This window comes from Leptonotus elevatus, chromosome 21, assembly GCF_054856555.1.
Source record: "Leptonotus elevatus isolate MCC_2025b chromosome 21, RoL_Lele_1.0, whole genome shotgun sequence".
NCBI classification, from domain to species: domain Eukaryota; kingdom Metazoa; phylum Chordata; class Actinopteri; order Syngnathiformes; family Syngnathidae; genus Leptonotus; species Leptonotus elevatus.
In genome coordinates, this window is record NC_141259.1 from 13,208,617 (window position 1) to 13,236,554 (window position 27,938).

Consider the following 27,938-nt stretch of genomic DNA (forward strand, 5'->3'; position numbering starts at 1 on the left):
ATAGCAGTTATATTTATGTTTTCCTTTTTGACCTCTTTCCTTTTTTTGTATCCCAACTTACATCCTTCCTTTGGTGAATCTGACTTTGGATTCCTTCCTTTGTTCCTACCTGCCGTCCTTCCTTACTTTAAAAAAAAAGTGCTCTTTCGTGCCTCCTTCCCTTCAGAGCACTTTTTTTCCAGGGCATCTTTTTACCATCATAACTTCTTCTTCTTCTTTTTTAAATTCTAACATCTATAATTCGACCCTTTCTTTGCAAAAAAAAGTTGTTTTCTGAGCAATTTTTTCCTTCCTCCTCTGGAGGTAATGTTTTTTGTTTTGTTTTTTTAATGTGTACAGCACTTTGAGTTGTTTCTTTACATGATAAGGTGCTATATGAATAAAGTTGACTTGACTTTTGCCCTTCCTTCCATCAATTTTTTTTTAAATTCTTGCATGCATACATCTTTCATATATAAATAACTCCAGACATGATCAGCAGGTCACAAGTTTTTTTTTATTTAATTGCAATCGCTACAATATATTACAAATGCTTAAGTAGAGCACATCCAAATGCAAGTTTCAATTAATAGCCTTGACTGATAAGACCAATATGAATGTTTTTTTTTTCTCCGAATTATTATTGTGCCATTATATATGCAAACATTCATGATCATTCTCCGGCCCCTAGAATTGAACTGTTATTGACAAAGGCAAAATGCAAAGTTTTGAATGCTTGCAGGCTTTCTTTTTAAGACATGCAGCTTGACAAGATGGTAGAAGAGCAAGAGTGGCACTGTTTCACGTTGGATTAGAATCCATAGTAAACTCTTGCCTTAAAGCCACATACAAATATACTGCACAGCCTGTATGGAAAGTAAAAATGCGTGAAGATTCCAGACTCCCGTCCGCAGAAATAGTAAAACTCAAAGCAGTCACTGTACAGCAGTCTGTTATTAAACTGGGAATTTAAAGAACAAAGACAAAATAATTGCAGACAATTTATGAACATTTATGTCAAATTGTAGTTGGAAAAATCCAAATTTTTGCTGGAAGCGAATGATTTATTTTACTCGACACGTCATACAGGAATCTCTGTGAAAAATAAAATTGCACCCATTTTTTCTCTCTCACTTTGACACCTAAATTAGGTTAAGATGGGGGGTGGATGGATTCTTTGTACAAGCACTCAAATTGGTCAAAAAATGACAGAGTTCCTGTTCAATTTTGGCCATGGGTCCTTGAGACTTTTTTGGGTCCAAATATGATACACGTTGACCAAATTTCGTGTCGACATGAGATATTATTATTTGTATTTCCTTGGTCTTCATTTTTTCCCCCAGGCACCTTTATCATCAAATTCCCTCCAAAACAGCTGCATCAAACCAAAATAGACGACTTCCTGTTTATTTTCAGGCTTGGGACCTTGAGACTTTTTCCATGCATTCTGGTTACGATAGACATGTCCACCACCCAATTTAATGTTAATCGGTGAAACTGGTGCCAGGCACAATTTCTTTCGAACTTTCCAAGGAGGCACTACTTGAATGAGTTTTTGAGGAGACAGCGATTCTAAGAGGGCCCTAATAATAATAATAATAATAATAATAATAATAAATGTGATGCATACAATATCAGTACGATACTAATGTTATGACTCTAAAAAACAAAAAAAAACTAAATTTGGACAGATTATTACTTACTACCACCAAAATAAATGGGGCAACAGAAAAATAAAGCAAAACAGGTATGATTAAGTCGACTGCGTGATTTTAAGTTACAAGTGTATCAAAGACTGAAAATGATATTTACATCCAACGCACAAGAAGCAAGAGTCAAGTTGCAGTTCATTTGGACATTCATTTCAGGGGAGGAAGTTGTAGCCATGTCTGATAGACAAGTAGTGCTTTTCCACCATCTTGTGGCATCTATAGGCAATTTTAGACCTTTTTTTTTTTCAGCTGGGTTGTCAATTATTCATGAATGAGCAGTGGGAGCAAAATGATCTTTTCTACCATTTATTGATATATACTTCCATTCCTAATTAGCCTGAACTCCATTTTATTAGTGTTTTGTTGCCATATCAGGCACTTTGCAACAAGTCTTTGGCACTCAGAACACTTATCAGAGAGGAAAAGCCCTTAAGAGCACTGCAGGCTAAAAAGAGAGTCCGAGGGGACAAGTAGAAGGAAACGTCGGAGAGCATGAATAAACATGACAACCTTGTGCGTTGCTTTTCAATAATAAATAAGTCCACAGTGAATGAGTGTTAACAGCGCATGATGGATGGAGTACTTATAAAAAAAAAAAAAAAGAAGAAGAAGAAGAAGAAATATTGCCCTGTCAGGGTGGACGCTGGAGTGCAAAAATGACACGTAGTAAAACATTCGTTTGACAAGATGGCTGGATGAGCGGAATGGTGGCATCCGTTACGGAACCAACACGTGTTAAGGCAAATGTGCCCTTTGGAGGGAGTCGGTACAAACACAACCATGATGCCTGGTCCTCCCGTTCCCTTTTCCCGGCTGCCGTGAATTCTTCCTTGAGCCTCCTGTCGTTTTCTTAACATCTCTCAGTGTTGTTTTTACTCCAAACAGGCTCCTGCTACCCCCCCGTTTCCAGCCATAAAAGGCCCCCTCGAAGTCCCCGGGGGCCTCGACTGACATCCCGTGACTGCCCCTTCCCCTCACTGCGTGCCCCCGGAAGGCAGCGCTCGTACCCGGTGTCGCTTAATGGCGTCCTCCAGGAACCCGGCCACCTTCTCGATGTCCTCCTTCGTGGCAAAAGAAACAAAATCCTACTTTAATATCAATTATATTAACAGCATTTTAAACATTTATTATAAACAATGCCATTGTAAATGGTAGCATTGATTGGTTTTGGAAGCAATAATAACAATGGCCACTGAAGGGATTAATTATTTAAATTCTACATCTATCTAAAGACAATTAATATAAATTAAAAATATATATATATGTTCAAAAGCCACGTTTTTGTGCACCCTATTGGAACAGCTGAACTTTAGTTGGTACTGGTTATAGGTCACATTATTAACTCATTCACTGCCATAAATTCATTTTTTTTTAATTATAAAAAATTATGGGCGACAGGCAATTACATTTTTTAATTGTATTTAATCGTATGACTTCACTAGTTAACTCACGATAAATCACAAATTTTATATCTGTTCTAAATGTACAATAAAAACAATTCTAGGTTTTCATACTCTTGTTAACAAAAGTGGAAACAATTTTAAACTAATACAAATTAGTTAAAATAAATTTTCAACGTTTATAGCCGTCAATGACAGCGAATGAAAAAAAAAAAAGAAGAAGAATACAAGATTATTAAAAATTTGGGGCATTAGGTGATTACAATTTTTATTGTGATTAATCGAATGGCTTTACTCGCTAACTCACGATTAATCACAAATTTTATATCTGTTCTAAATGAACAATAAAAAAATTCTAGCTTTTCATACTCTTGTTAACAAAAGAGGGAAAAAAAATGTTAAACTAATAGAAATAGTTCAAATGTATTTTTGACGTAAATCATTACATTTCTATTTTATAGGCACTGACAATCAATGTTCTGTACCTCATTTATGAAGGCGTAGTGAACGAGTTCGCTGGCAAGGTCTTTGGATGTGTCAGCTGAAAGGTGCACATGACATCATTAAAAATCGAGCCAATGAGAAAGCAGCGTTCTCCTGAAGCGGTAAACCTACTCGGAAGGATGTCACAGCTAAGCTGCCGGTGAAGTTTGTCGTCCATCTTGAGAAATAATGAAAGCTGGAGTAGAGAGAGAGAAAAAAGAAAGAGTCCATATTAAAAATGAATAAATGATATATAATAGATGTAACATGGAGCCCCGATAAGAAGAGCCTTACGGGACTGCACCTGATGTACTACGTGACTCACATGAGTTTTGGTCCCTTCCTCGTTCGACTCCAGGTTGCAGTGCATTTGAATGACCTAATAACACACATCATGTATTATATAAAACATATAAGACAATTCAATTCATGATGCTTTTAGCCTCTAGGAGGGGAAAAAAACGCATCCTTTTTTCTTTTCTTTTTTACCTGTGCAGGGCTTATAAGGTATTTATGGTACTTAAAAAAAAGTGCAACCATAATTGCTTTTGTTTAATGTTGCTCTTATTTCAACATGTCCAATTTGAGGAGAATTTCATCTAATTTTGCTTCGTTTTTTGCGTTATTCAGCCATTCTAATTGTTTCTTCAGAGCAGCTATTTAAATGCAAGTCGGTGTGTTTGACAAGCAAGCAAAGACAAAATATTTGATAGTGGATTAAAAAAAAAAAAATCTTAAATATTGCCATGGTCCCAAAAACATATTTACACGTTTTTTAAATGTTTTTAATGCTAGAGTATAAAGAAGGCTTTGGTGCAGCCTCTGACTTGAAGAGGTTGCTTAAAGCAATGGTAGTTAATACAAAAAAGCGGCCAGCAGGTGGCAGCAGAGTATAAGAGCTCAACCAGGGCCATGTTGCAACAAGCTCGTTTCCCCACTTTTCGACAGGTTTGTGAATAATGACGAAACTTAGCTATATTCTAATGCTAATTGCTGCAAAACGGAAACAGATACAAATATACTTTTTTTTTTTAATATATATATCTTTTTGTAGGTTCAATGTTTTTAAAGCAATAGAACACAATATTCTGTGGGCTTTGCAAAATCAGTCAAAATCCAGTAAAACAGCGGGGAGCGAAGGGGGTTGCTTCAGTGAAAATGGCTGCGAGTGAATGAGTTCATATATTTTTATTACATGTAACCCTTTTGTCAGCACATAATGTCATCTGACATATAATATTAAATTGTGCAGTGTTCTTATGGGCTGAAATGATGCTAGAATAGTGTTTTAACAAAAAAAAATACATTATACCTATATACTGTATAGCAACTCAAAAATAGAATTGAAGATGCAAATCATATTTTTCAAGCAATAAAATGTCCCCGATGATATGTGAAGGGCTCACCTTCCTGCTCTCCGTCTCCTGAGGTTCCGGCGTGGGCGTCTTGACTGTTTCCACCTGCTCCTGAGACAAAGAGAGGGCGCGAGGGACGGGATGCGGCCGGGACGAGGCAAAGTTCATCAAGGGGTAAATCCCGTTCCTGAAAAGCGGCGGACGGTCCATCAAGTTTAGCATCTTGGCTAATCCATCAAGTCGTGTTAAAAAGTGTTCTCCTTACTTGACGTCCTCGAGAAACTTGTCCAGCTCCAAAGGGGACACATGGGAGTACCTGTCGGATATTTAAAAAAAAGCCAGCGTGGTTAAGCAGGTGACATTTACGAGTTACCAAAAAAATGCATTTATTTATTTCTTTACTTTAGCTGAACTCCCAGCCTGTCTTCATGCTTGATCTCTGCCATGACGGCATTCGGGTCGAAGGACTTGGTCCTCTCTTCCACGCAGTTCTCGGGAAGCAAGTCTAAGAACGAGAATGACAGCACATTTTTTAATGCGAGTCATTAACTGGGTTTACAAAACAGAACCACTTGCGTACCAGAGCCACCCCATGCGGCACATGCGTCCCATTTAAGTGAGAGAGATGCTGTAAGAGACACTCACACTGGTTGTTAATGAGGCAGTGGGCGGCCAGCAGTTTGAGGGAGTGAACCTCGAAGAGGACGCGGTGGAAGAGGAGGTCGTGGGCGGTCGGACGGAGCTTAGCGTCAGGGCGCAAACACGACTGTGTGAACTCCTGCAGGTAGAAAAAAAAAAAAAAAAAAAAGACGACTATTACAGCATCTTATAGAGTTATTTACAGTAGTAATAGAAGTAGGATTCTTCTTTGTTTATGTCTGCATGACTGTATTATACTGCCACCCGGTGGCCAAGGCGGGCACGATGGATTGAACTGAATTCTTTACATACAATTTTTGGTATTAATCTGTTTTTATAAAGTACAACATTATAGAGTGAAATGAAACCCGAGGAGATGAGTGTCAACAATGCGGCTCATACTCTCATGAGGGGGTCCTCCAGGGATTGGCCCGCGTTGACGATGGCCTCCTTGGAGACGGCGGCGTCTCCGTTGGCCTGGATCTCCAACACTGCCATCTAAGAGTCACCAATCGATATGTCAACACACCCGCCCATGCGCACCGCAGTCGGTGTTTTCTCACCTCCAGAGCGCAGATGCCGAAGGAGAAAATGTCTATGGCGTAGTCATCCTCGCCGGCTGGGAAGAAAAGACGAGGCAGAGAAGGAGTAAAGGGAGTGTGTGGAGACGAAGGGGGAACATGAAGGATACGCTTCATGTTTAACCACCCCAAGTCCGTGCAGTCTTGTTCTTTGAGTTTGGCTACAACCAAATCACAATAGAATAGAGAAGAATAGGAGCCCGTATCCCGTATCCCGTTCTTGAAAAAAACACAATGTGTGAAATAGACAGCCCAGTGCTATTTAACAAACAAATAGATTTAACCTCTACTTAGCATGAATTAACGGCACATTGTCTTATTTTAAATGTGTTTGTAATATGACATTTATATTCATATACAAGTATTATTTTATTCTTGCATTCATAACCTGTATACGTTGACTTTATATATATATATATATACACATTGTGTATTTTTATAGATTTCATTAACCACACAATTATATCTAATATTCTGATATTATTTTAATGTTATGTAATATTTACCTGTATTATATACAACAATACATTTCTTGGATTTTTATTTATTTATTTATAGGTACATACAATTAATTTCTAATATTTAGAGGATATTCCAACACATTTTATTTATTCGACTTTTTTTAATTTACATTTTTCATCTATTAATTGTTAGCTTTATGTTTGCAATAGATCCATCCATCCATAGTGTTCATTTTATATAATACATTTGAACTTATATTCAGTTATTTCTGTATATCTTAAACTTATATTTTTGTAATTGTAATATTTATCCTTTAAAATTCTTAAACACATGCAATGTGTTCATATCTAATATTTATATTTGATTTCAATATAATTATTTAATACAGTTAATTTTTTCATTTCATTTTTATAAAGGAATATTATTTTCATGATTTACTTATATATACACAATCATCAAATAATAACTATTAATAGGATCCTCTCAAACATTTTATTTGATTTATAAGATCTTTTTTTTACTTTTAAATTGATGCTTAAATGATGTCCACATAATTCATACTTTCTTCTGTGGGGCCATCTGCACGCTGCAAAAGCCTAAAGAAAGTCACATTTAAATCAACAGCCTCAATAATTAGCTCAAAACGATGTTTAACTTACTTCCATATTCCGGTGCAAAAAAATGAAGATTCCTCTGCTCGTCGCGATGTTGCCTCCCCTTCCCCTGGACGCTGGCATCCGGGAATACTGGCAAGAGGGAGATGAATATGGAATACAACCTTTGAGACGAACACAAACAAAACTACAACGGACTCCATTTCTTACCATTAACAAAGAGCCGATGCCACACTGCGGAGAAAAGATCACAAAAGAAGGTAAATGATCTTTCTGCAGTAGCACGGAAAACCCTGCAGGGATCAGACCTGAGCCGATCTTGATGAGTCCGTTGTGCTGGATGAAGATGGTGTCGCACGTCAAGTTCCCGTGGATGATTGGCGGATCACACGAGTGCAGGTAACTGGGGTGGGGGGGTGGGGGGGGGGGGGGCGGAAAACACGGGTAAGTACATGTAAATAAAGGAGCTGGTGCTGCAGAAACGTCATCATCCAGTACCTGAGGGCAGAGAGGATCTGTGTGCACCACCTTTTCCAAGCCTGGAATATAGAACACAAAAACAGATGGATGGACTTTTTTAACTGATAGTCTTTTTTCCTATGATTATTCCGAAGCCTCTAAAATATGATCCTGAGCGATTATCCCGTGGCGTATTTGTGAAGAGTGACTTTTCGTCCTTAAGTCTGCTGAGAAAACCGTCAACTTGTTCAATATTTACAGCAGGTTACACGACATGAAAGTGTCAACATTGCACGGGGACGGAAGCAGGTGGGAGCGCCGGGCCGCCCCGCGTTACATAACAGCTAATCCCGTTTGAAAATGTGGATTTGAGCAGAAACATACGCCACGAGGAAAAAAAAGACCAACCTTCACATTCATGGTCTTGTGGTTCTTCTTGGTTTTCTTGAGAAACTGCTTGAGGCTGCCTGACGACATGTATTCCGTGATGAAGATGACCTGCGGATGGCGGCCACGTTCGCACCTCAGGCACTTGTACAGAAATCAATTCAGAAATAAACGTACCCCCCGAGAAAGTAGAAACCTACCCGAGCCTGACTTTCCTTCATGTCAAGCCAGTACTTGTGAAACTTGACGATGTTGGGATGCTCCACCTGCATCAGGTTCTCAAACATCTCCTTGATCTTCTCCTGCACCACACCAACAAAAACAAATCCCGTTTTTGAGAAAAAAAGTAACTAAAGAGTTACTTTAATAGTAACGCATTACTTTTTTGTTTACGTAATCATCAGAGTAATTGAGTTACTTTTAAAATGGAGTAACTAGTAACTGTAACGAGTTACTATTTTTTTTTAGTCACGAGCACAACACTGGTTATGAGAAGGACCAGAAAATGATTTAATTGTAATTAATAAAGTTAAAAGACTAAAGTCAAAATGAGTAGAATCATGTTGCATAGTTGCGGGAGAAAGAAATGTTATAACAGCAGAAAGTTGCAATATTGCAAGAATCAAGTCTGACTTTTCTTCTTATTTTTTTTGAAAATGGTAATGTCAAGAATTGTTGTTGCAAACGTTGTAAAATTACAAGAATAGAATATCACAAAAAGTTGCAATAATCAGAGCATGAAAATGGCATCATGTTATGAAAATAAATCTGTAGCGTTATGACAATAAAGCCTATAAAGTTGCGAGAAACGGTCAGAATATCACGGGGGGGGAAAAGAAGCAATCTTATGAAACAAAGTCATATTTGTCGTGAAAAATACATTTGTAATGAAACGGTACGAGAACAAAGTAATATTACGAGAAAATTAGTTTAGCAAATTACAAGTCGTATTTTTCCGATATTTGCTTCAAAGTTACGAAAATGAAACCAGAACAAAGATGAAAGGCTGAGGGGGGGAAAACAAGTTGAAAGATTAGAAGAATAAATCCAGAAAGATACACAAAGATAAAGTCACAATGTAAAACAAAATTCCAAGTCTGCGTACCTCCTGAGCTTTGAAGACTTTCTTGTCAGAAAAAAGTACCTCGTTCCACACCACCTCCACTCCTTCCTCCGTGTCCATGGCCAGGGAGGCGCTTTCCACACCCGGGACATTGCCTTGGCTCACCTGCAAGACGGCAGAGGAAACAAAACATAAAAATAATCAAAAATATATTTTTGTTACAACACAGATTTTCATCTCAGGAAAGAGAGCGCCCCCTGGTGGTCTGGTGCGTTAAAGCTGGTTGCTGCCAAAAATTGTGAAATTGCAGGGACATAAAAATGATGACTTGCAGACAAGGGTGATAATAACCCACATGCCCACCATTAAAACCAAGCCGTTTCACACACGGTAAATCCCTTTGCCGGCATTAAAATAGAACCGCGGAATGAAAACAACGGCGTTTGCTTTAAGGTGAAGCCCGCGAGCGCAAAGTCGCGACGCATTTGAGCTCTTAAGTACTCTACACAAGAATAGACTTTTTCCAACAAAAATGGAAACGTTATAGGAAAAGTGAAGGGAAAAGTTGCAATAAAAAAATTGGCATATAAGAAAAAAGTCATTGACGTAGACAATAAAGCTTTAAGTTACAAGAACCGTGATTTTTTTTTGTGCTCATTTTTTTAAACACATTGAAACTAATAGATTTACATGTAAACATCCACAGTCTCCCCACAAATCAGCAAAATAAATAGAATTAAAAAAAAAATTTAAAGGTCGATTTTTGCCAATTTTTCTACAACAACTAAAGGATAAAGTAATCGTCAAATGTATTAAATGTAACTCAGATCTTTTGTGTTTTAAACGTTAAAGGACTTCGTGTTCTGCAAAATATCGGAATCGGCATAAAAAAAAAATCAATATCGGTCGGACCCGAGTTACGAGAAACATATGACTGCAGTTTTCACAGGAAGGCTGATTCCAATCAACCAATCAGAGGCCACCTCATGTCAAAAAGTCAACAATGCCGCCTTTTTTTTAGCTGGAGAACCCCGCGGAAAGCCCTCACTTGAATCCTTTCAACAACCCGGTGCTCCTCTATCAGCATCGACATCAAAATGACGAAGGCGGCGATAAATTATTCCGACCTCTCCCTCCTTACGCCCGCCGTTAGCGCTAAATGCTAGCCATTGATAGACGGCGCGGGGCTCGCCTTTCACGACGTCACCGCAGACGCGTGGACATGAAACAGCTTTCAGTTTGCAGCTCCACAGGGGGACCATTGTTCGGCCGGGGCCCAACCAGCAGACCGCGGCCGCCACTAAAAATCTGCTTTTAAGTCCTTCATTAGTTCCCCGAAGGAGGTTACTTTTCCGAGGAGGGTTACATAAAGGTTACAGAATTGTTTTCGGAGGAAAATCGGCACTGGGCCAATTCAGGTGGATTCTATTTGAATGTTCCGACTTTGCATGGGTTTAGGGTAAGGTGTGTCAGAAAAGTTCCAGGACTGGCGTCAGTAAAAGGTCTCAGCAGCTGTTGTTGCCTTTGGGCATTTTGCTCTCTTATTTCCTGTCCCCTCTTAAATCAAGTACTGTCCGCCAGTAGTGAATATCAACCACAATGTTTCAGCGAGAAGTCTTTCTGAGAGTGATTCTGCTTGCATTAAAGAATGATCTCTACCAGCCACTCAGTGGGAGACGATAATCTGATTATTGGTTGCGGAAACGAGACGCCGACTGGCAAGACGCGGCGACAATTCCTTCTCTTGACAGGCCGCCAGGGCCGAAACGTGTTGAGAAACACTTGGGTCGCAAATCTGCGGCGGAGGGGTTCTGTTGCATGGTCGCGCTAGAATAAGACTGGTAAACAAGCACTTGGGGTCCTGCCCTCTGATTGGCTGGCGCAAGGGAGGCGGTTGAAGGGTTTCGAGTCATAACAGCGACTTGTGTTCCGACGTTTGCTACATGACATGGACCGCGTGAAACTGGATCTTGAAGGATGTCGACACACGCAAACGTGTCAAATCCCATTTATACTTCCCACGCTCCCGTGATAAAAAGACACATGAGGCTGAAAGTCGTAATGTTAAAAGAAATATAGTTGCAATAATGCAATTATGTAAGAATTTGGTTTTAAACCTATGAAGCCTGATCCATGAAATATATGAGAAAATTCTGATTCTTTGAAAAAAAAAAAAAGGAGTATTTATTGGTCCTTTTGACCAAAGAAACAAAATTTTTTGATTTGTGTCATATTTGATACATCAGGTCACGATACTTTAAATTCCTACATTTATAACTGTCAAAAATGTAATAGTAAACACACATGTTAGTATTTCCAAAAATCTGAAAGAACATTTCCCACTATTGATAAAGCAGAGGTGGCAAACCCAGCCACAGTTTAGCTTTAGCCCTTGATACTAGCTAGCTAGCTAGCTAGCTAGCTAGCTAGCTAGCTAGCTAGCTAGCTCCCTAGCAGGTAAACAAGCAACATGGGAGCTAACTAGGGAGCTCGCTAGCTAGCACCTGGGGCTAAAGCCAAACTGTGGCAGGGTTTTTACTTTCTGGACCTGGATTTGCCAACTTTGTTAATAAGTATAGCTGTCTCTTCTTTCTCAATTGGGATGATCTTGTAAAGTCGCTGGAAAAGCCATCAGCTGGGCGATACTGCCCTCTAATGGATTATCTGTGCAATGCATGAGTCAGATAATATACGTCAAGGTTTTAATGGGATGAAAAATAGAGGGCTCAAAATGTCTTGTATTTAATATGATACGTTTGGCTTTATAGGGTTAAAATTACATAATTGACATGAACAGCCTGACAATAGCAGCCACTGATACTTAGGGCAAAAATAAAAAATACAAAAAAGAGGTATCAAACATCCTTTACATCTAAATTTCACCAAGTGTGAAATCACCACAGGAGGAGAAATGATCGCTTGTCACAGTTCATCCTTTTCATAGCTTTCGCTGACTAAACCTCAATCTTTTCATGCAAATTAGATGCGGCACTCGGGGCCAAAAACGAGAGCTGCCGAGCTTGAAACGACTCGAAAATCCAGCTTGAGTTTGTGCAACCTGGAATATCAAGTTTGGCAGCGGTTATAAAATGCTGACGAGAAGCAAAAGGCTGTGAGGATTTCAAAGTCATTTAACCCGCTGTTGTGTTTTGTTTCTTTTGATAAAATGTTGATTGTTACCGATGTCATTTTCAATCATTAAGAAAATACAGAAATGAACACCAGCTAGTCAACATTTACACACTTGGTTTAAAAAAAAAGAAAAAATTCCACAATATTTGTATTTTGCCCCCAAATATGTTAAATATTTTGCATTTTATAATATCATATCATTTATTCAGTAAATTATTTAGTATTTGTCTTTTTTTTCCTTGTATGGTTTTGTCCAATATTTTGGTACATTTTCTAATTTTGCCATATAATTTGTATGTATTTTCTAATATTTGTATATTTTTCATAATATATAAATAAATATATACAGCACATAAATGTGTTCCATATTTTGTATTATTTCAGATTTTGTAAAACAAATTATGTTTTGTATTTTTTCCTATTTATTATCTTAATACTGTAACTTTCCCCCTGACAATTGTGTATTATTGTCTGATATTAGCTTTTATTTTTTTTCTTCAATTTGATGCATTTTTTAACTAATGTCTTGTCTGAAGTGTTTATTAAGTTTTCAGCTATTTATGTATTTTATTGTTTGAAATGTTGGATTTTTTTTTGTGTATTCTTGTTTATTTTCTAATATATTTGTTATAATATCATCGGATGTGTGATAAAATTTCATTTCATTGTACTGTGAGCAATGACAATAAATATTTAAATTCCACAATATCATTTAGGGTTTTTTTTGTTTTTTTTTACACATTTGTGTATTTTTAAAATATCTTAAGTCAGTTTGTTTGGCATAACATAACATAAAACCTGGTGTGGAAATAAAGTTATGAAGGGAAAACGGGCAAGAGGTGAAAATAAAAGTCGAGAAACATCAAGAGGGGCACTTGGGGGAATACATTCCTGCGAAAAGAACCAAAATATCCTGAGGTGGCGGCTTAGGCGCTGATCAAATACCAAGACGGTGGTTATTGCGCAATCTCAGTGAGGGAAAAGTCAAGCACAGCGGTGAAAATCTCAAAACAGATATCAAGAATATAGAAGGAAAAAAAAGGCTCAAGTGACTTTCCACAGGCCTGTGAGGCTTTGCCATACACAAAGTGACTTGCACGAGCAGACAGGTGAAGTGTGCGGTCGTCACGGCGATCGATGAAAGCAGCCCTTTGTCACGGCGACCGACAAGAGCTTCAGCGGCCGCTCGTTTGCATCGCCGCCGAGCCTCATCCCGCAGCGCATCAATATTTCAGCGTCGCTAGACAGACTGCGCCCCCCCCTGTGAGAGCGTCGCAGGGGGGTGGTGCCTTGTATGCAAATGAGCCTTTGTTGCCGTTTCGCTCGCCGCGAGAGCTTTAAAGATAAGTAAAAAAAAAAATGTGGACAAAAGGAAGAAATTGTCAAGATGTTGTTACTTTGTATATGCTCTATGCTTCAAAACGCACAAAATCATGTTGAAAGGCGTGGCAAGGAACAAAAAAAGACACAATTATATTTTTGAGTCACGTTACAGGGATAAAGTCATAAGGTGTCAAATAAGTTGGAATTTTGAGCTAAAGTTAAAGCATGTTTTCAGAGAATGAATCCGTAACGTGTGAATAAAACGGCAACACTACAAAGCCGACCATTATCAGTTGTAATATTACATTTTTTCCAAAGTAATATTTATAAAGAATAAAGTCACAACATTGCTAGAATAATGGAGTCAAATTGGAACATTGCATGTTAATTGTGGAGAAAACAGTTGTAACATTGAGAAAATAAAATTGTAACATTGTGAGAAAAGTAGTCACGAGTTACGAGATCAGTCATATATAACAATAGAAGTTGTAACATTAAAGTTTTTATATTTACAAAAATAATGTTGCGCGTATAAAGCAGTAACATCACAAGAAATGTTGCAACATTTATGCGAAAATGTCGGCGTAACGACCTAGCTAGCATTATGAAATATTCAGAAAAAAATCATAACATTTTAAGGCTGTGCAATTAATCGAAATTCAATTACAATTTCAATTATTACACATAATCGTAAACAAAAATAAAAGATTATTAATACAAATTTTGAGTTGTTAATTTTTTTTACATTTGCACTTTTTTTTTTTTTTTTTAATGACTGATTTAATAAGTCTTGTTTGGTCCAAAAGGAACTTTCATAATTATAGTCTCTCAGAGAAATGTATTTGTCTTAATATTTTTTTATGTTTAAAGATTTTCTTGTTTTGTACCCAAAAAAAACCAAATGATTGTCCTATAACCGTGATTGCAATTATTACCAAATTAATCGTGATGAATATTTTCTTCATAATCGAGCAGCCCTATAACATTGACGCAAAAATTCGTAAACATGGTAAGACCGAGGGCAGCTGCAACCAAGCAGAAATTACGGAGTCTAATAAAAAAAAAACCTGCATCCGTGTCATATTATCGTTTTTGTTATCTAATTTGGGTCGTGGAAATATCAAATGTGCACGTTGAAAACTGTCAATCTATCCCCTAAACACATCAATGGCGATTAAAAGCGGAGTGGACTCGTAGTAGTGACGAGATAACGAGGACATGAAGACAGAGAGAGCTGTCACGGCTCGCCACCCGCCACCCGCCTCCTCGCCATGTCCCGCCAGTGCCAGCGGCCTGAGCCACTGACCGTCTGCTGACCTTCGCCTCCATCGCCCTCTCGCTTGCTCGCTCTCTCTGTCTGCCTATCTGTCTCTCGCTCAGAGGTCACATGGGCGGCTCACAGCCAATCTCAGAGAGCGAGAGAGAGCGAGAGAGTGTGAGAGAGTGTGTGAGCATTTAGCATGATGCATAATGACGTGGCTCCAGTCTTAACGGGTCAGATAAGGGACAGGCTTGGGGAGTAACGGTATAAATGTACCGCCGTTACGTAATCAGATTACAAAAAAAAAAAAAAGTCGCTGTATTCCGTTACAGTTACAGGAAAAAACATGTAATCAGATTACAGGTAGATTTATTAAAAATGGGGATTACTTCAAGGGATTACAATTTCTACGCTGAGAGAAAGTATGAAAGAGAGTGAGAGGGAAAGAGAGACAGAGCGGAACCGTTACTACATGTCGGGGGAGGCGGGGACGAACGAACTGACTAGTCGGGTCCTCCCGACGCGGGCAATTTGAAAAAGCTTCACGGACGGGAGGAGGAAATGGCGACCGGTATTCACTGGAATTTACTCGGAGCGAAAGTTTGAGCTGAGAGTCCAGCGGCATGCTACGCGCTGTAGCTTCTTGCTAGCTAGCCCGCTAGCCTACAACCATAATGTGAGTTACACCTTCCAAACAAATCTTCCTCCAACAAATACACAACATATACATGGCTAAACTTGTGACTGGGATAAAAATTCATTTTGCAGTTAATGTCACGCTTCTATCTATCTATCTATAGCATACTCAATATTGGAGTAATCCAAAAGTAATCCAGTTACATTACTTTAACTCATTCACTGCCATTAACGGCTATAAACATCCAAAAATCAATTTGAACTATTTCTATTAGTTTAACATTTTTTTCCCTTGTTATCAAGAGTATAATAAATAAATAAGTAAGTAACTAATAAAAAAGTAACATTTGTGATTTATCGTGAGTTAACTATTTTAATCGCCTGACGAGATGATTATTAAAAATTAGGGACGTCAGGCGATTAATGTTTTTTTTTTTTTACTTCAATAGTTAATCACAAATTTTATATCTGGTCTAAATGTACAATAAAAAAATCGAGGTTTTAATACTCTTGTTAACAAAAGTAGGATTTTTTTTTTTAACTAATAGAAATTGTTAAAAAAAAAATCTTGACGTTTATAACCGTCAATGGCAGTGAATGAGTTAATATTATGGTACTTGGATTACGTTACTAACTACACTTTTTAGCAGGTAACTTGTAACTGTAATGGATTACATTTTAAAAGTGACCCTCCCAACCCTGATAAGGGACATGAAAAAAAATAAAAGCTCCAGTACGGATTTGACATTTCTTCTTCTTCCTGAACAATACGTATTTACTCAACCTTTAAATGGTTCGATTTGTGATTGCAACATAACAGTTGGCTTAAATAGTTTTTTAAAGTTCAAAAAAATGGCCAAAAACCTTTAGACAAGGTCACAAGCGTATATTACACATCACATCACACATCTTGATTTCCTCAAGGAGAACTCGATGTTGGGAATGCGGTCGAGCGAGACGGCCGTAATGAAAACCAGCGCGGTGGCGAAGGGCTCGGTCGGCTCGCGCTTGCGGTGGCGATTGGCCTCACCGCGCCGTTGTGGCCATGACAAAGCTGCAGATTTACGAGGCCCGCCGGCGGCGGAGGCCGGGACGTGACGAGCATTGCGAGTGTCGAGCAGAACGTATTACGTAAAGGAATTTCACCCGTTGCCAGTTTTTGTCTCCCGTCTGCCTGCGGGACGGAGGTGCATATGTAGACAGACGTGTGTCAACTTCGCATCAGTCAGCACATTTTTTTGTCCGGAAAAGCACGTTGAGCAGCATTTTGTGCCAGGTGAAACGTTTTCAACGATACGTTGCAAAACGTATAGAAGAAAAAGGGGAAGAGGATGATTTTTTTTTTCAATAAATTTAAAAAGAAAACAATTAAGTGGATGAAAAGGACGTGCATGTGTTTTCATGTAATATTTTATAATGTTTGTCTTTTTCCTAATATTTTTCACCCATTTTTTTGTTTATATTTCCCCAATATTTTTTTTGTAGTTTTGCTCTAATAATTTTTGTTTTGTTGTAATATTTATGCATTATTTGTGTATTTTTTACCTATTATTTTTCTCTGCCAATTTTCTTTTTCTTTCTCCAATATGAATGTTGACGCAAAAAAATTATTATTTTTTTCAAAATATTTTTGCACTCTTACAATTGTCTAGTCAATAGTTTGCATTTTCTTTGCCTAAAATGAATGATGAATCTTTTTCCAATAATTTTTTTTCTATATATCTTTTCCAAATATTTTTGCATTTTAATAATTTTCTACTTGCTCTAATATTTCTATATCATCTAATATTTGTGTATTTTTGTTTAATTTTTTTGTATTTTTTTCCTGTTTTTCTCTCTCCAATATTTTTCTTTCTGTAATAATTGATTATTGAATCCTTAATTGTTTTTTTTTTAACTTCTTCTTATTTCTTCTCTCTCTGTTGTAACATTTTACTTTTAGCTTGCGCGTATTTCTCTTTTAATATAGATACATTTTCTGATCTCATTTAGTGTCCGCATTTGTCACTCCCAGTTAAGGTTTACTGTAAAACTGAGAAAAAACACAAGAGAATGAGTTATGTATTTAAACATCAAAATGTTTAACCAAGCCATATAATTTTAAATCTAGCCTGTCAACGCCACCTTTTTCCACCGTCCTGTCTGTGCAAAAGGTACTTTGGTTTCATTATGATGACTTTCCCCCGGTTAGCGGTTTACGAACTGCCTCCCCCACAATGCGGTTGAGAGGAGGACGGAGGCTTTACTGATTGGCCTTTTTTTTTTAGCCAGCAGTTTCCATGTTCCTGCGAAAACAAGCAGACGTGTTTTTGTTTTTCTTGCCTAAACTGGCGCACTCGCGCAATTGACTGTTCTTGGAGTTCTTGGAGCCAGCCTGCATTAAAAATAAAAAAATCGTGTGTCTTTCCCTTGACATGCAGCTTTCTAGCAAAGAAAAAACAAAAGGTTGACTTGGGTTCAATTGGCTCTGCACAGTCGTCACATTCAGAAGGAGCGTTGGTTACCTGAGTGGAAGTACAAACAGAGGAGCAGGAGAAAGCACTGTTTTGTTTACACGCGGCAATTAGCGGAGACCGTTAAGAAGATATAATTACTGTGACGTATTTATCCTGCAAGGGGATTAAGATGAGGAGTCGTCGTCTTTCGGCTTTAAATTGAGAAAAAAAAGACAATAAGTAAAGTGACGATACTGACAATGAAGAAGTCAGACACGTATGTTAAGAGTGTTACTGGACTGGACTGGACTTTTTATGTAGCACTTTCACTGCGAGCAGAAGAAAGTTTAAGTGACATTATGTGACCTCGTAATTTTTTCGAATATTTGCCTAATATTTTATTTTCCCAATATTTAGCATTTTTGGTTTTGGTTGGTTTGCTTTACTATTTTGCTAGCCTAATAACATCATTGCCTATGGCATTTTTAATTTAGCACAAATACAGTATGTGCTAATATGCTTGCTAAAAAAAAAAAAGATAAAAAAATCTTAATGTCTGTGTAGTTGTGTTTTTTTTTCTTCTGATAACTAAAAATAACCTGTTAAATACTTTAGTATCATCCGTAAAATTTTCAATATATTGTATTTTGTTGTAGTATTTTTAAAATATTGAATATCCATATACTTACTCTAATAATTGCACATTTTTATCAAATATTTGTTTATGCTGGGATGTTTATGCATTACTTTATATTTTTGACTAATATTTTTATTTTCTGATATTGTCTCTTTTTTACATTTTTAAATATGTTTATATTGCACTTGTCCTTTTTCCCCATTTTTGAATAATGCTGTATTATTCTCCTAATATTTTTATAATATCATATTCTTTTTTAATTTGTTTTTCCCTGAAATGTATGCGTTATTTGTCTACTATTTTTGTATTGTATGTTTTAAAATAATATATGTATTAAACTGTTCAGAGGGCCACGAGGATATGCTGTGATCTATTAACCACAAGGTACGTATCTACAAATTTGCAGACTTTTTTGCTTATGTGGGAAAAAAATGTGTTTTTCGGATAAGTATAAAACATATAATGTTCAAATTTGAAATGTGAAGCAGTGTTTCTCTCCATAGATTGTCAAAGCCGCTGTGTCGCCTAAGAGGTTTATAGCGCTTATCCTCTCCAGAGACGAGACGGAGCTGCCGCAGTCAATCCCGACTGACTACTGACTACTTCCCGGACACGTTTCAGCATTTCCCTGGCATCCTATTATGTCTTTAATGCAACAAATCTCCGGCATCGATGAGATGGCCGGGAATAAAATTAACTGGAGCTAAATGCTAACATAATGGCAGTAGGTGGGCGAGGGAGATCACTTTCACAAGTCCATTATGAGAGCGACCACAGTTCTGTGAAAACAACGCCTGCCTGTTTAAATAAAAAGACTGAAGACATTAAGTTATTTGTGTGTTATCGTCCTGATTGATAGTTGCCCGCGAGAAACGTTCGTCACATTGAGCCAACGACGCATTCAAAGTCTGAATACAAAACCACAATTTCCGCTGGCATCGCACAATTTGATGATTTCATCCCAGGGGGAACGGCTCAAGGTGGACGTTTGATGCCCAAGCTACGCGTTCCTGCGTTATTGGTCTTGTGGAAATTGTTTTTCTTATCCGAGGATCATCTGAGAAGCGTGAGAAAGCGCCTTTGCTTTTCGTTGCAGGCGTTCTGCTTCTTCGACAGACTCTTAGGACAGTGTAGACTTGCTAATCAGCCTTTGCCTTTAACTAGCATGGGTTGGTGGCAGACGAGTAGTTAGCTTCAGCTTTAGCTAGCTCTAGCCATTTTTAAATAATAAAATGTTAGCCGTTAGATTAGGTTAGCTAATAGCCATTTCTAACACATGGGGGTTCTAATAAATATAAGTAAGCTGAAATGTTAACAATAATGACATTTGAATTTAGCTGCTAACAATAAACCATTTTTAGCTTAGCTTAGTTAGCAGATGTGCTACTTGAGCCGCTAGCAACTTTTTGGGCTCCTTAGCAGACTAGTACTTGGTTTACAAACTATACATATGAAATTCACTGAATGCCCGCCGTGACACATTTACGCATGTAGTATGACACGGCAACTAAGATAGCCATGTTTACTCTCAAGGGTTTTAAGATAAAGACCGCCGGACTGCAAAGGAATGCAGCAACACTCCAAGTCGTATCCCTCTATCGGAGGAATCTCATTAGTGCCTTGCAGGGTCTGAAGGAGGTTTTGTGTTAGTGTATTACTTAAGGGCGTTCTTTTAATGCAAAAGACTGCTTGAGAGCACCTGGCCAAAGTCAAAAAGCAAGTACTCACTATTGACCATAATCGCCCCACCCGGAATGCATTCTTTCTGAAGCCATACGGCGGCTCTAAAAGGGCATTAGAGTGCATTCACATCAGCTTGACTGCGGCTGCTGACTGAGGTTTGAGTCCGCATCACCGTCATGAGACGCTAATGCGCAACTCATCCGTGCCGGAAGGTTCTGCCCTGTTTTCATCATGTCCAATTGTCATAATGATATCATACTCCAAGCCTGAGCGCTCTACATTAAAGTATATCAATAAAACGACCTCAACGAGATACGGATGAAAATTTCAGACGAACAAATACACGTAATTATTTAATTGAGGGCTATTACGCGGATTAATACATCACAGACGCCCCAAAAAAAAATGAACCCTGTAGTGGCACAGTAAGTGAAACACTGCAACGTGGAGGTACTACAAAGAATAGTAATTGGTTACTAGCACACTTGTTAAGTGCTATGATCTTCCTGAAATTCCCCATTATCGCTAAGCCGCCCGTTTACGAGCTAGCTTTTATCTGCTCGGAAAGAGAGTGCAGCATTTCGCAACATAAACGTTACAGAGTGCACAAAATTGACACATACCAGAGCACGCAGCGCTAAGACAAAACAAAATTCTAAGCTAACGTTAGCGTGTCTGTTTATCATTTCAAGTCACACGCATGTGTAACTCTTACAATGGCGTGACAATGACAACTTCATTTCACCAGCAAGCCACCAGGAACGAGGAATAGTTTTTGTAAGTACACGGTGTTTTTTTATTGTAGTTAAAATCGGTTTTGACTCAGGCGCAGCCGAGCTAAGCTAGCATTAGCATGTGTGTTCGTTTGAGAACGACAGATAACAAATAGGAAACAGGAAATAGTAAATATACTACAATGCCGACCGAAATGCTAAGCTAACATTAGCTTGTGTATGCCCACATGAAGCTCTCGATCTCCCATTAAAATGCCAGGAGTCGAGATCACATGGCGAACATCTCGCGTGTTGTTTTGGTCCTCCAAACTGACCATCACCAACTTCTGTTAAATGACCTCAAGCAAGCTACTGAGCCTCATGGCCACTCGATACATTATTTGTTTTGAACGTGCCACGGCACTGAGACATTCCGCATGCAGACCAGCAGCACAAACGTCCGCGTGGCAGATGTCAGGCTCAAACTACAGAAACAGCGCGTCGGTACCAGTGAGATTACAAACGCACACAAATGTTTCATTTCTAGGCATGATGTTAAAGCCAGTTAGCATGTACATTCATTAGCTCATTTAGCCTTTTCGCACAGACAAGTCATATTAGCATACACATTCATTACCTGCTCATTCAGCTTTTAGCTTAGCTTTAGCAACTCGGTGACTTACATTTCCTGATAATTGATTCATTTTGATTTTTTTTTTTTTATTATCTCAAAGGGAACTTATGGAATGTGCCTGTCCATTTTACACAATCGACACAATTCATTGACTCGTTTGCCTTTAAGTCCTACACGAGGCACATTGTGTCATTAAACCATTCATAAATCTGTCGGTTCAGCTATGACGGCTCAAAAGTCATGTGACCAAACAATCCCCAATGAAACAGTAGTGTTAACTGGGTGGCTATAAAAACGGATTAGCACGGTAGCACTTTTCGGCATCTGCATGAGCTTTAATTTAAAATGAGAAAAAAATGTCCACTGATATTTTAAATGTTGTGTGCGTCACTTTGGCGAATGTCGCCATTCGGGAAGATACAGGTGACTCCACCATGCTCGATTTCCTGACGCTACATCAAAAGCGAGACTCGCTGTGTCTGCTTTTTACTACTTCAAACGAAGGATTGAAGGAGGACTGAGTCAGCAAAGGGAACCGAAGCACGTGAGCGTGTGTTTATTTAAACGCCCGAGCTCAAGACCAAATCAAGCGGCGTGTATCGCGAACTTTGACACACTGACTTTATTTACCAAGCATGTGATACAACTGAGCCTTGCTGTATGATACGCTCCAGGAAGCTTGCTTGACATGATCAAGTGCATGTACAACAGGGCTTCTCTTCCTACTTTTTCCTTGTCACTTGTTGCTGGGCAGAATTCATGGGGCATACTCTAGTTTAATCATTTTCTGACAACAATCAAATATTAGCAGCCATCTATATGCACTAGCCTAGCGGTGTTTAGCGAATGCATCACAACTCTTGTCGATAGCTGGCTCGTGCTCTTAGCAGTGGGGGTTAATGGAAGCGCTAAAGTTAGGTAATCAATGGGCGGAACAACGCTCGGGTGGGGTTGCGAAAGGCCGAGGTCAGATGCCGGCGGCGGCAGAAGAGTGCGAGCCAGAGATAACCTTCGCGTTGAATGTCTTGGCTTTATCAACGAGTCACGAGCGGCTGTGGCCCCCTGCCCGACGCGCAATCGCCGAGTCGTACAAGGCCGTCGCTCTTGCTGCCTGATAATCAAACTCTTGTTTAAATAACTTGTTTTCTTAGTCATATTCTTGCTTATTGTTGGATAAGCCATTTTCCCTTCTGATCTGGCAAAATCTAAAGCAAAAAAAAAATTATTTTGCAAGCTATTCGGCACGGCAATGTAGAGCTAGAGTTGTTCGGATTTACTTTCCTAGTTGCGAGACAGAATTTATGTGGCACAATCATTTTGGTGTGCATGTGGTTTTCATAAACACTGAATTCAATTTGGAGTCATTAACAAGCCTAACATACAAGAATTGTCAAAAACGATTTTGAGTCATGAACGTCTATCAAGAACCTAATGCACAAACAAGTAAATGTTTTCACGAAGAATTAAATTGTGCTTTAAAACAAGCCAAACAATTTTTTATGTAAATATCGAAGACAATTGTGAGTGGTAAAAAAAAAAAATGTTACCTACGTGATTTTGTTGTAAATTTACCGGCTGCTGTGTCTATCCTACGGATGGCAGGATTACAATTCGTTCTAAGTAGCAATGGACGTTCGATGTATTGCTCTGTGGGAACTGTATAATAATTACAGCAAAATCCCACGATATTGACAATTCCGACCTTACCTCACAAGTCAAAATGGCGGTCTTACTCGGTGAAATGACGCTCTCTGCTCATTGAAAAGCATTGGACTTTGGAGTTTTGTAATTTGATTTGTGAGGATTATTTGGATTTATAAAATGTATTAAATGTTGTTTAACTACAATAACAATCTGCCTGGTTTGTTCTCGCCATTTGTTTTCACCGAATAAAAGAATCATTTGCATTGCGTTACACTAGGGGAAATATCAGAAATGCCCGGATGTTCGGAATTGAATAATCAATAGGAGCAGTGAAAGCGCATAAAGTGAAGTCAAAATATTAGAAACAGCCCTGGCCTCATGACAAGAAAATGCATGTACACCATTTCAAACTCCAATCACTGTAAAACATTGCTAAATTACAAACGCTCACTCAAAACTGAGCATTACCGTATGGCGGAGTATTGTGTTTACACGGTGCAGGGGTACCTAATGAAGTGTCCATGTGGAGAGTGGTGTGTTTGCAGGCGGGATGGGGGCGCCGCGCCGCACACACCAACCATAGATTTAATCCGCCCGCCAACCAACCTGTTCTTTGCGCTTCTGCCATCGTCCACAAGGGCTTTCCTCCACGATCTCGCTCTCATCCTCGCTCTCCTCCTCCTTCCCCTCCGATCCCGATTTCCTCTCCGGGACGGACATCGTCATCTTCACGCAGTCGACACACGTTTACAGATTTCAGCCCCCCCCTCCTTCCTCCGCCTCTGACCTCCTCCTCGTCCGTGTGTTCGTCGGGGATGAGACCCACGGGACGGCGCTTAGCTTTCCCTCCGCCGGCGTTTCGCTGTCTCACAGTCGGTGTCGATAAAGGCTTAAAACAAGCTTCCCGGTTGGGATAAACGCCACACCCCCCTTGTGGGTGACACACACACACACGCACACAAACACACACACACACACACACACACACACACACACACAAAAGCAGACACACTGGACGGAAGGGTCGCTATCGGAAACAAATCAGGGAAATCTTGCTTCTTAGCTTCCCGAGGACGGTCCGAGCGAGGCGGGGAGACGTGGAGAGCAATCCCGGGGGAGGCGGTGGTCGCATGGTTGGTCGGTTTTTATGGATGAGGGTTAATGTTCCGCGTCATCCTCCGAGTGGAGGAGTGTGAGCCGCTTGCGTCCAAAGCCGACCAAGAACCGCCGAGTGGAGCACATTTACCGTAATGGCGTTTAACACAGAGCCTGCGCAAAAATGCTATGAGCACCTGGAAGACGGAAGGAAAACATACGGGTACTTTGGTGAGCGAAATTAGACATCCGGGTACTTTTGAAGGCGGAACTTATACATCCGGATACTTTAAAGGCGTGTAAACAAAAAGCTGGCATTTTGCTGTTGGACAAGCAAAATAGCGCCTTTTATTAGCTTTTTTTTTTTTTTGCATTTGGGCATGCTTAGTTTCGCAAACAATCACCAGAACAACTTTTTCACACGAAATTGAAATTAATTGTATATCAGTGGGTTAAAAAAAAAGTAATAAAATGACTAATTAGAAATATGTCATTTATATATATTGGTTAAGTGGCATATGATACTGTACACGAGGGCATCCTTGCGTAAACCTTATGTTGTTGTTGTTTTTTAAGACAATTAATCTTCAACCCATTTATTTTAAAGGGGATGTTGTAAGATGGATTTAACATGAAATAAACGTGTAACGTGAAATAAACAAATATTAGGGCTTAAACTATTAATATAGGTAAACATAAAAATCTTTGGGAGGTGTCTATGAGTCACAAATGTTTTCTAATCATGTCTTGTAATTAGCTAAAAAGAAGAGAATATTTAAGCGCATGTTGATAATTTATAATGTCATCATGCAGAATTTGGATTTTAAAACCGTCATTATCTAATTGAGCATAATTTAGCAGCATTACGGTAATGGCTTAAATCAACATGAGGCTGGTATGACACCATTCTGCTACCTAGTGGTCGAATGGGGGGGAAACACACCCTTGGAGGAAGATAATTACTGTACGCTACTGTACTGTAATGTCATTTCTTTAATTTTATAAAGTATTCATTATAAAATGTACTTATGCATATAATTCAAATTGTTTATTTAAAGACAATTTGTTTCCAGTGACAGTTTGTTTAACTATACCTCGCTGATCGGATTTTATATTTTGTATGTAATTACATTTTATTGTATGGTATTAGAGCCACTGTCTGACGTTTTTACCATCATTGCTGCTTTTTACTATGACCACTCACGTAATATACATGGTTTCCATTTCACAATTTGCTACCATTGTGCAGTGGCAGTTTTTGCAGTAGATACTTATTGGTCAGTCAGTGAGCTATAAATCACACCCGTGTGTTGTAATCATTCTCCCTCTATATTTAGCACCTCTATTTATATTGAGGGAGGCCCCCGCTTTGCCAATCTGCCGTTAATGAGATTTGCTCTTGGCAAAAAAACTGCATGGTACACAATGTGAGCTTCCGCACCGGTAGGGGGGGCGAGGCCGCAAAATGGCGCCTCCAGCATGACAAGGCCAGGGGGTAATGATGTTTGAAGTGTGTGAATAGGAAGAAGGCAAATGTTAGACATACACGACGGGAGAGCAACATTGTGCTGCATAAAAATGAAGAAAAAAGAAAGAAAGAGAGAAGCAGTTTTGTATAAAATAGCTGCCAACAGTATTTGGGTACAACTAAGCATAAGTATCACTACTGTACATGACTATTGTACTTAATTACAGTCAGTAATGCAATCAATATGTTACGAGACTGGAAGCAAAAGTGATCCTAATCTTTATTGGACAGCCATTTTGATTTAGTAAATGTCATTTTTAATGTAGCCATATTAAATTTTGCGGAAAAAAAGGCTTACATGTGAGTATAAAAGCTATTTCACTTGTAATAAAAATAAGCATGAACCCGGCTGCTTTCTCAGGCTCTTATCTATGAAGCTGTTTTTTTTTTTTTTAATAACACGTTTAATCCATTTGCACCGCTAAAAGTGTCAGGCCTCCGGTGTTGTAGTTCATTTGTTTGCAGTGCTCCGTCCTGGTTGTCACCATGTCCTGAAATTTCAGGAGAAAATCCATTTTTAGCAACTATCAATGGCAGAGCCTTATTTGTGTCTTTGGATTTAAAAAGAATATTTCCGAATGTTATACCATACCTGAGTGAGTCTGGGCCTCTGGATGCAGTGAACATAAGGCGCTGGATCTGGTCTGATTTGGTCTTCTTCCGTCTTGTAACACACCGCGCAGTCCATCAGAGGCTGCAATGACATCATCAAATTAACACAATGAATATTTTGCTCAACATTATTATTTTTTTTATTCTGTACTCACTCTGTCGTTCCGGAAGGGACATCTCTGCGTCCTGGAAGTGGGTCCTTTGGCACACCGGGTGGGCTTCAGTTGAAAGTGATGGTAGTAGTACTTCACATCAAAGCCACTCTGCAAATGAAATGCATGCAAATCAGTAAAATGTATGATATGTTCTTCTTCCTTGGGAAGTAGCAAAATGTAATTGAGAAGCACTGGGAAGGTAAAATTGGATTATTATGTACTATATAAAACACAATTATATCCCAAACGGTTTAGTGTTTACATATCATGTTGCTTTCAGGGTACTCTTGTTCATTCCAGCAGTACACTTGGGTTCTATTTGATGTAATCGGACGGGAGTGATAAAAGTGTCTTTGATCAATAATTTAATCAATTGATACATCCCACAATAATTAGGATGAGCCTGAAATTCACAATTTGCTTTTAAACTGATTGAATGTAATGTCAAACAAGCAAAGTTGAAGCTAGAATGTACAAGGATCCCTGAGTGCAACACAGCTCAAACGTCAAAATGTAAGTCCAAGTTGCGTTCAGGGTACCCTTGTTCATTCCAACACCCACATTTTCCTCTTAAAATATCCCATAGATAAATGTGTGTATAAAAATATGCTGAATGGATATGCCGCTAAGATCTCGCTCTTCTCGATTCTCTCTCTAGATATTTTTTTAAACAATCTCTCACGATTTTTTATTTTATTTTTTTATTTTAACAAGGTTGGCCTCCAGAGTGAGACCCTGAGGTTACCTCGGCGTCCAACTTATCCAAACTCCTCAGGAAGCGAAAATGGTGCTGCACGCCCGTGTGGGAGTTGAGATGCTCCAAAGCCAGGTCCACGCCTTTCTTGTAGTCCGCCGGGAGCTGGTCGTAAGCGTCCTGGGCTTCGGCCGACCGCCACACGGCTCCCCCGACGCAGGCCAGCAGCAGCAGCAGCAACATCACCGCCATCTTACTGGAGAGAGTGCAACTGAGTACACCGAGGGGTGAACAACCTTTTGTGTCGATCTGCTGGGTGAAAACAAATCCTGGACTCAATAGAGCGGCTCTCCCACGCCAACATTTTTTTTTTCAGCCCTCCCTCCCTCTTCCTGGAAACCCACCAACCCCCAGCCTCCCTAGGGGGTTTCAAAGCGAGTCCAGACAAAAACATGCTCTGAAAACAGGCATGCATGACAAAGTCTTTCGTAATGACACAGTTGGATTACTGAACGCCATTGGTCCCCTCAGAGGGCAAAAAAATGGCATAAATCCTCTTTCGCAACTTGGACTTGACGTGACCCACCGCCAGCTTACAATTAGAAGTCGTTTGATGTGTTTG

The 27,938-nt window shown here is 39.1% G+C and overlaps 2 protein-coding genes and 1 long non-coding RNA gene across 4 annotated transcripts; 1 reads left to right on the forward strand and 2 right to left on the reverse strand.

Moving 5' to 3' along the window:
• Nucleotides 1-474: 474 nt before the first annotated feature.
• nrbp2b (nuclear receptor binding protein 2b) lies at nt 475-24,538 on the reverse strand. Its single transcript, XM_086066017.1, has 18 exons — nt 23,839-24,538; nt 9,177-9,299; nt 8,272-8,373; nt 8,093-8,182; nt 7,724-7,764; nt 7,534-7,628; nt 7,436-7,459; nt 7,271-7,357; nt 6,132-6,187; nt 5,971-6,066; nt 5,575-5,707; nt 5,332-5,434; nt 5,195-5,245; nt 4,981-5,116; nt 3,900-3,953; nt 3,707-3,770; nt 3,577-3,632; nt 475-2,752 (listed from the first exon to the last, which is right to left on the reverse strand). Exons 1-18 carry the CDS (start codon nt 23,956-23,958, stop codon nt 2,666-2,668), a joined length of 1,518 nt encoding a protein of 505 aa, XP_085922143.1. The 5' UTR covers nt 23,959-24,538; the 3' UTR covers nt 475-2,665.
• Nucleotides 20,894-27,643, forward strand: LOC147155975 (uncharacterized). 2 transcript variants are annotated; one of them, XR_015092076.1, is made up of 2 exons: nt 20,894-21,018; nt 27,337-27,643. It is a non-coding gene; the product is annotated as an uncharacterized LOC147155975 (long non-coding RNA). The 2 variants fall into 2 exon arrangements; XR_015092075.1 differs by lacking the exon at nt 20,894-21,018 and adding an exon at nt 24,028-24,558.
• On the reverse strand, nt 26,054-27,678 carry LOC147155976 (uncharacterized). The gene is made up of 4 exons (XM_086066018.1): nt 27,368-27,678; nt 26,623-26,730; nt 26,448-26,549; nt 26,054-26,346 (listed from the first exon to the last, which is right to left on the reverse strand). The coding sequence occupies exons 1-4, from the start codon at nt 27,566-27,568 to the stop codon at nt 26,260-26,262; spliced, it is 498 nt and encodes a 165-aa protein (XP_085922144.1). The 5' UTR covers nt 27,569-27,678; the 3' UTR covers nt 26,054-26,259.
• Between the last annotated feature and the right edge of the window lie 260 nt (nt 27,679-27,938).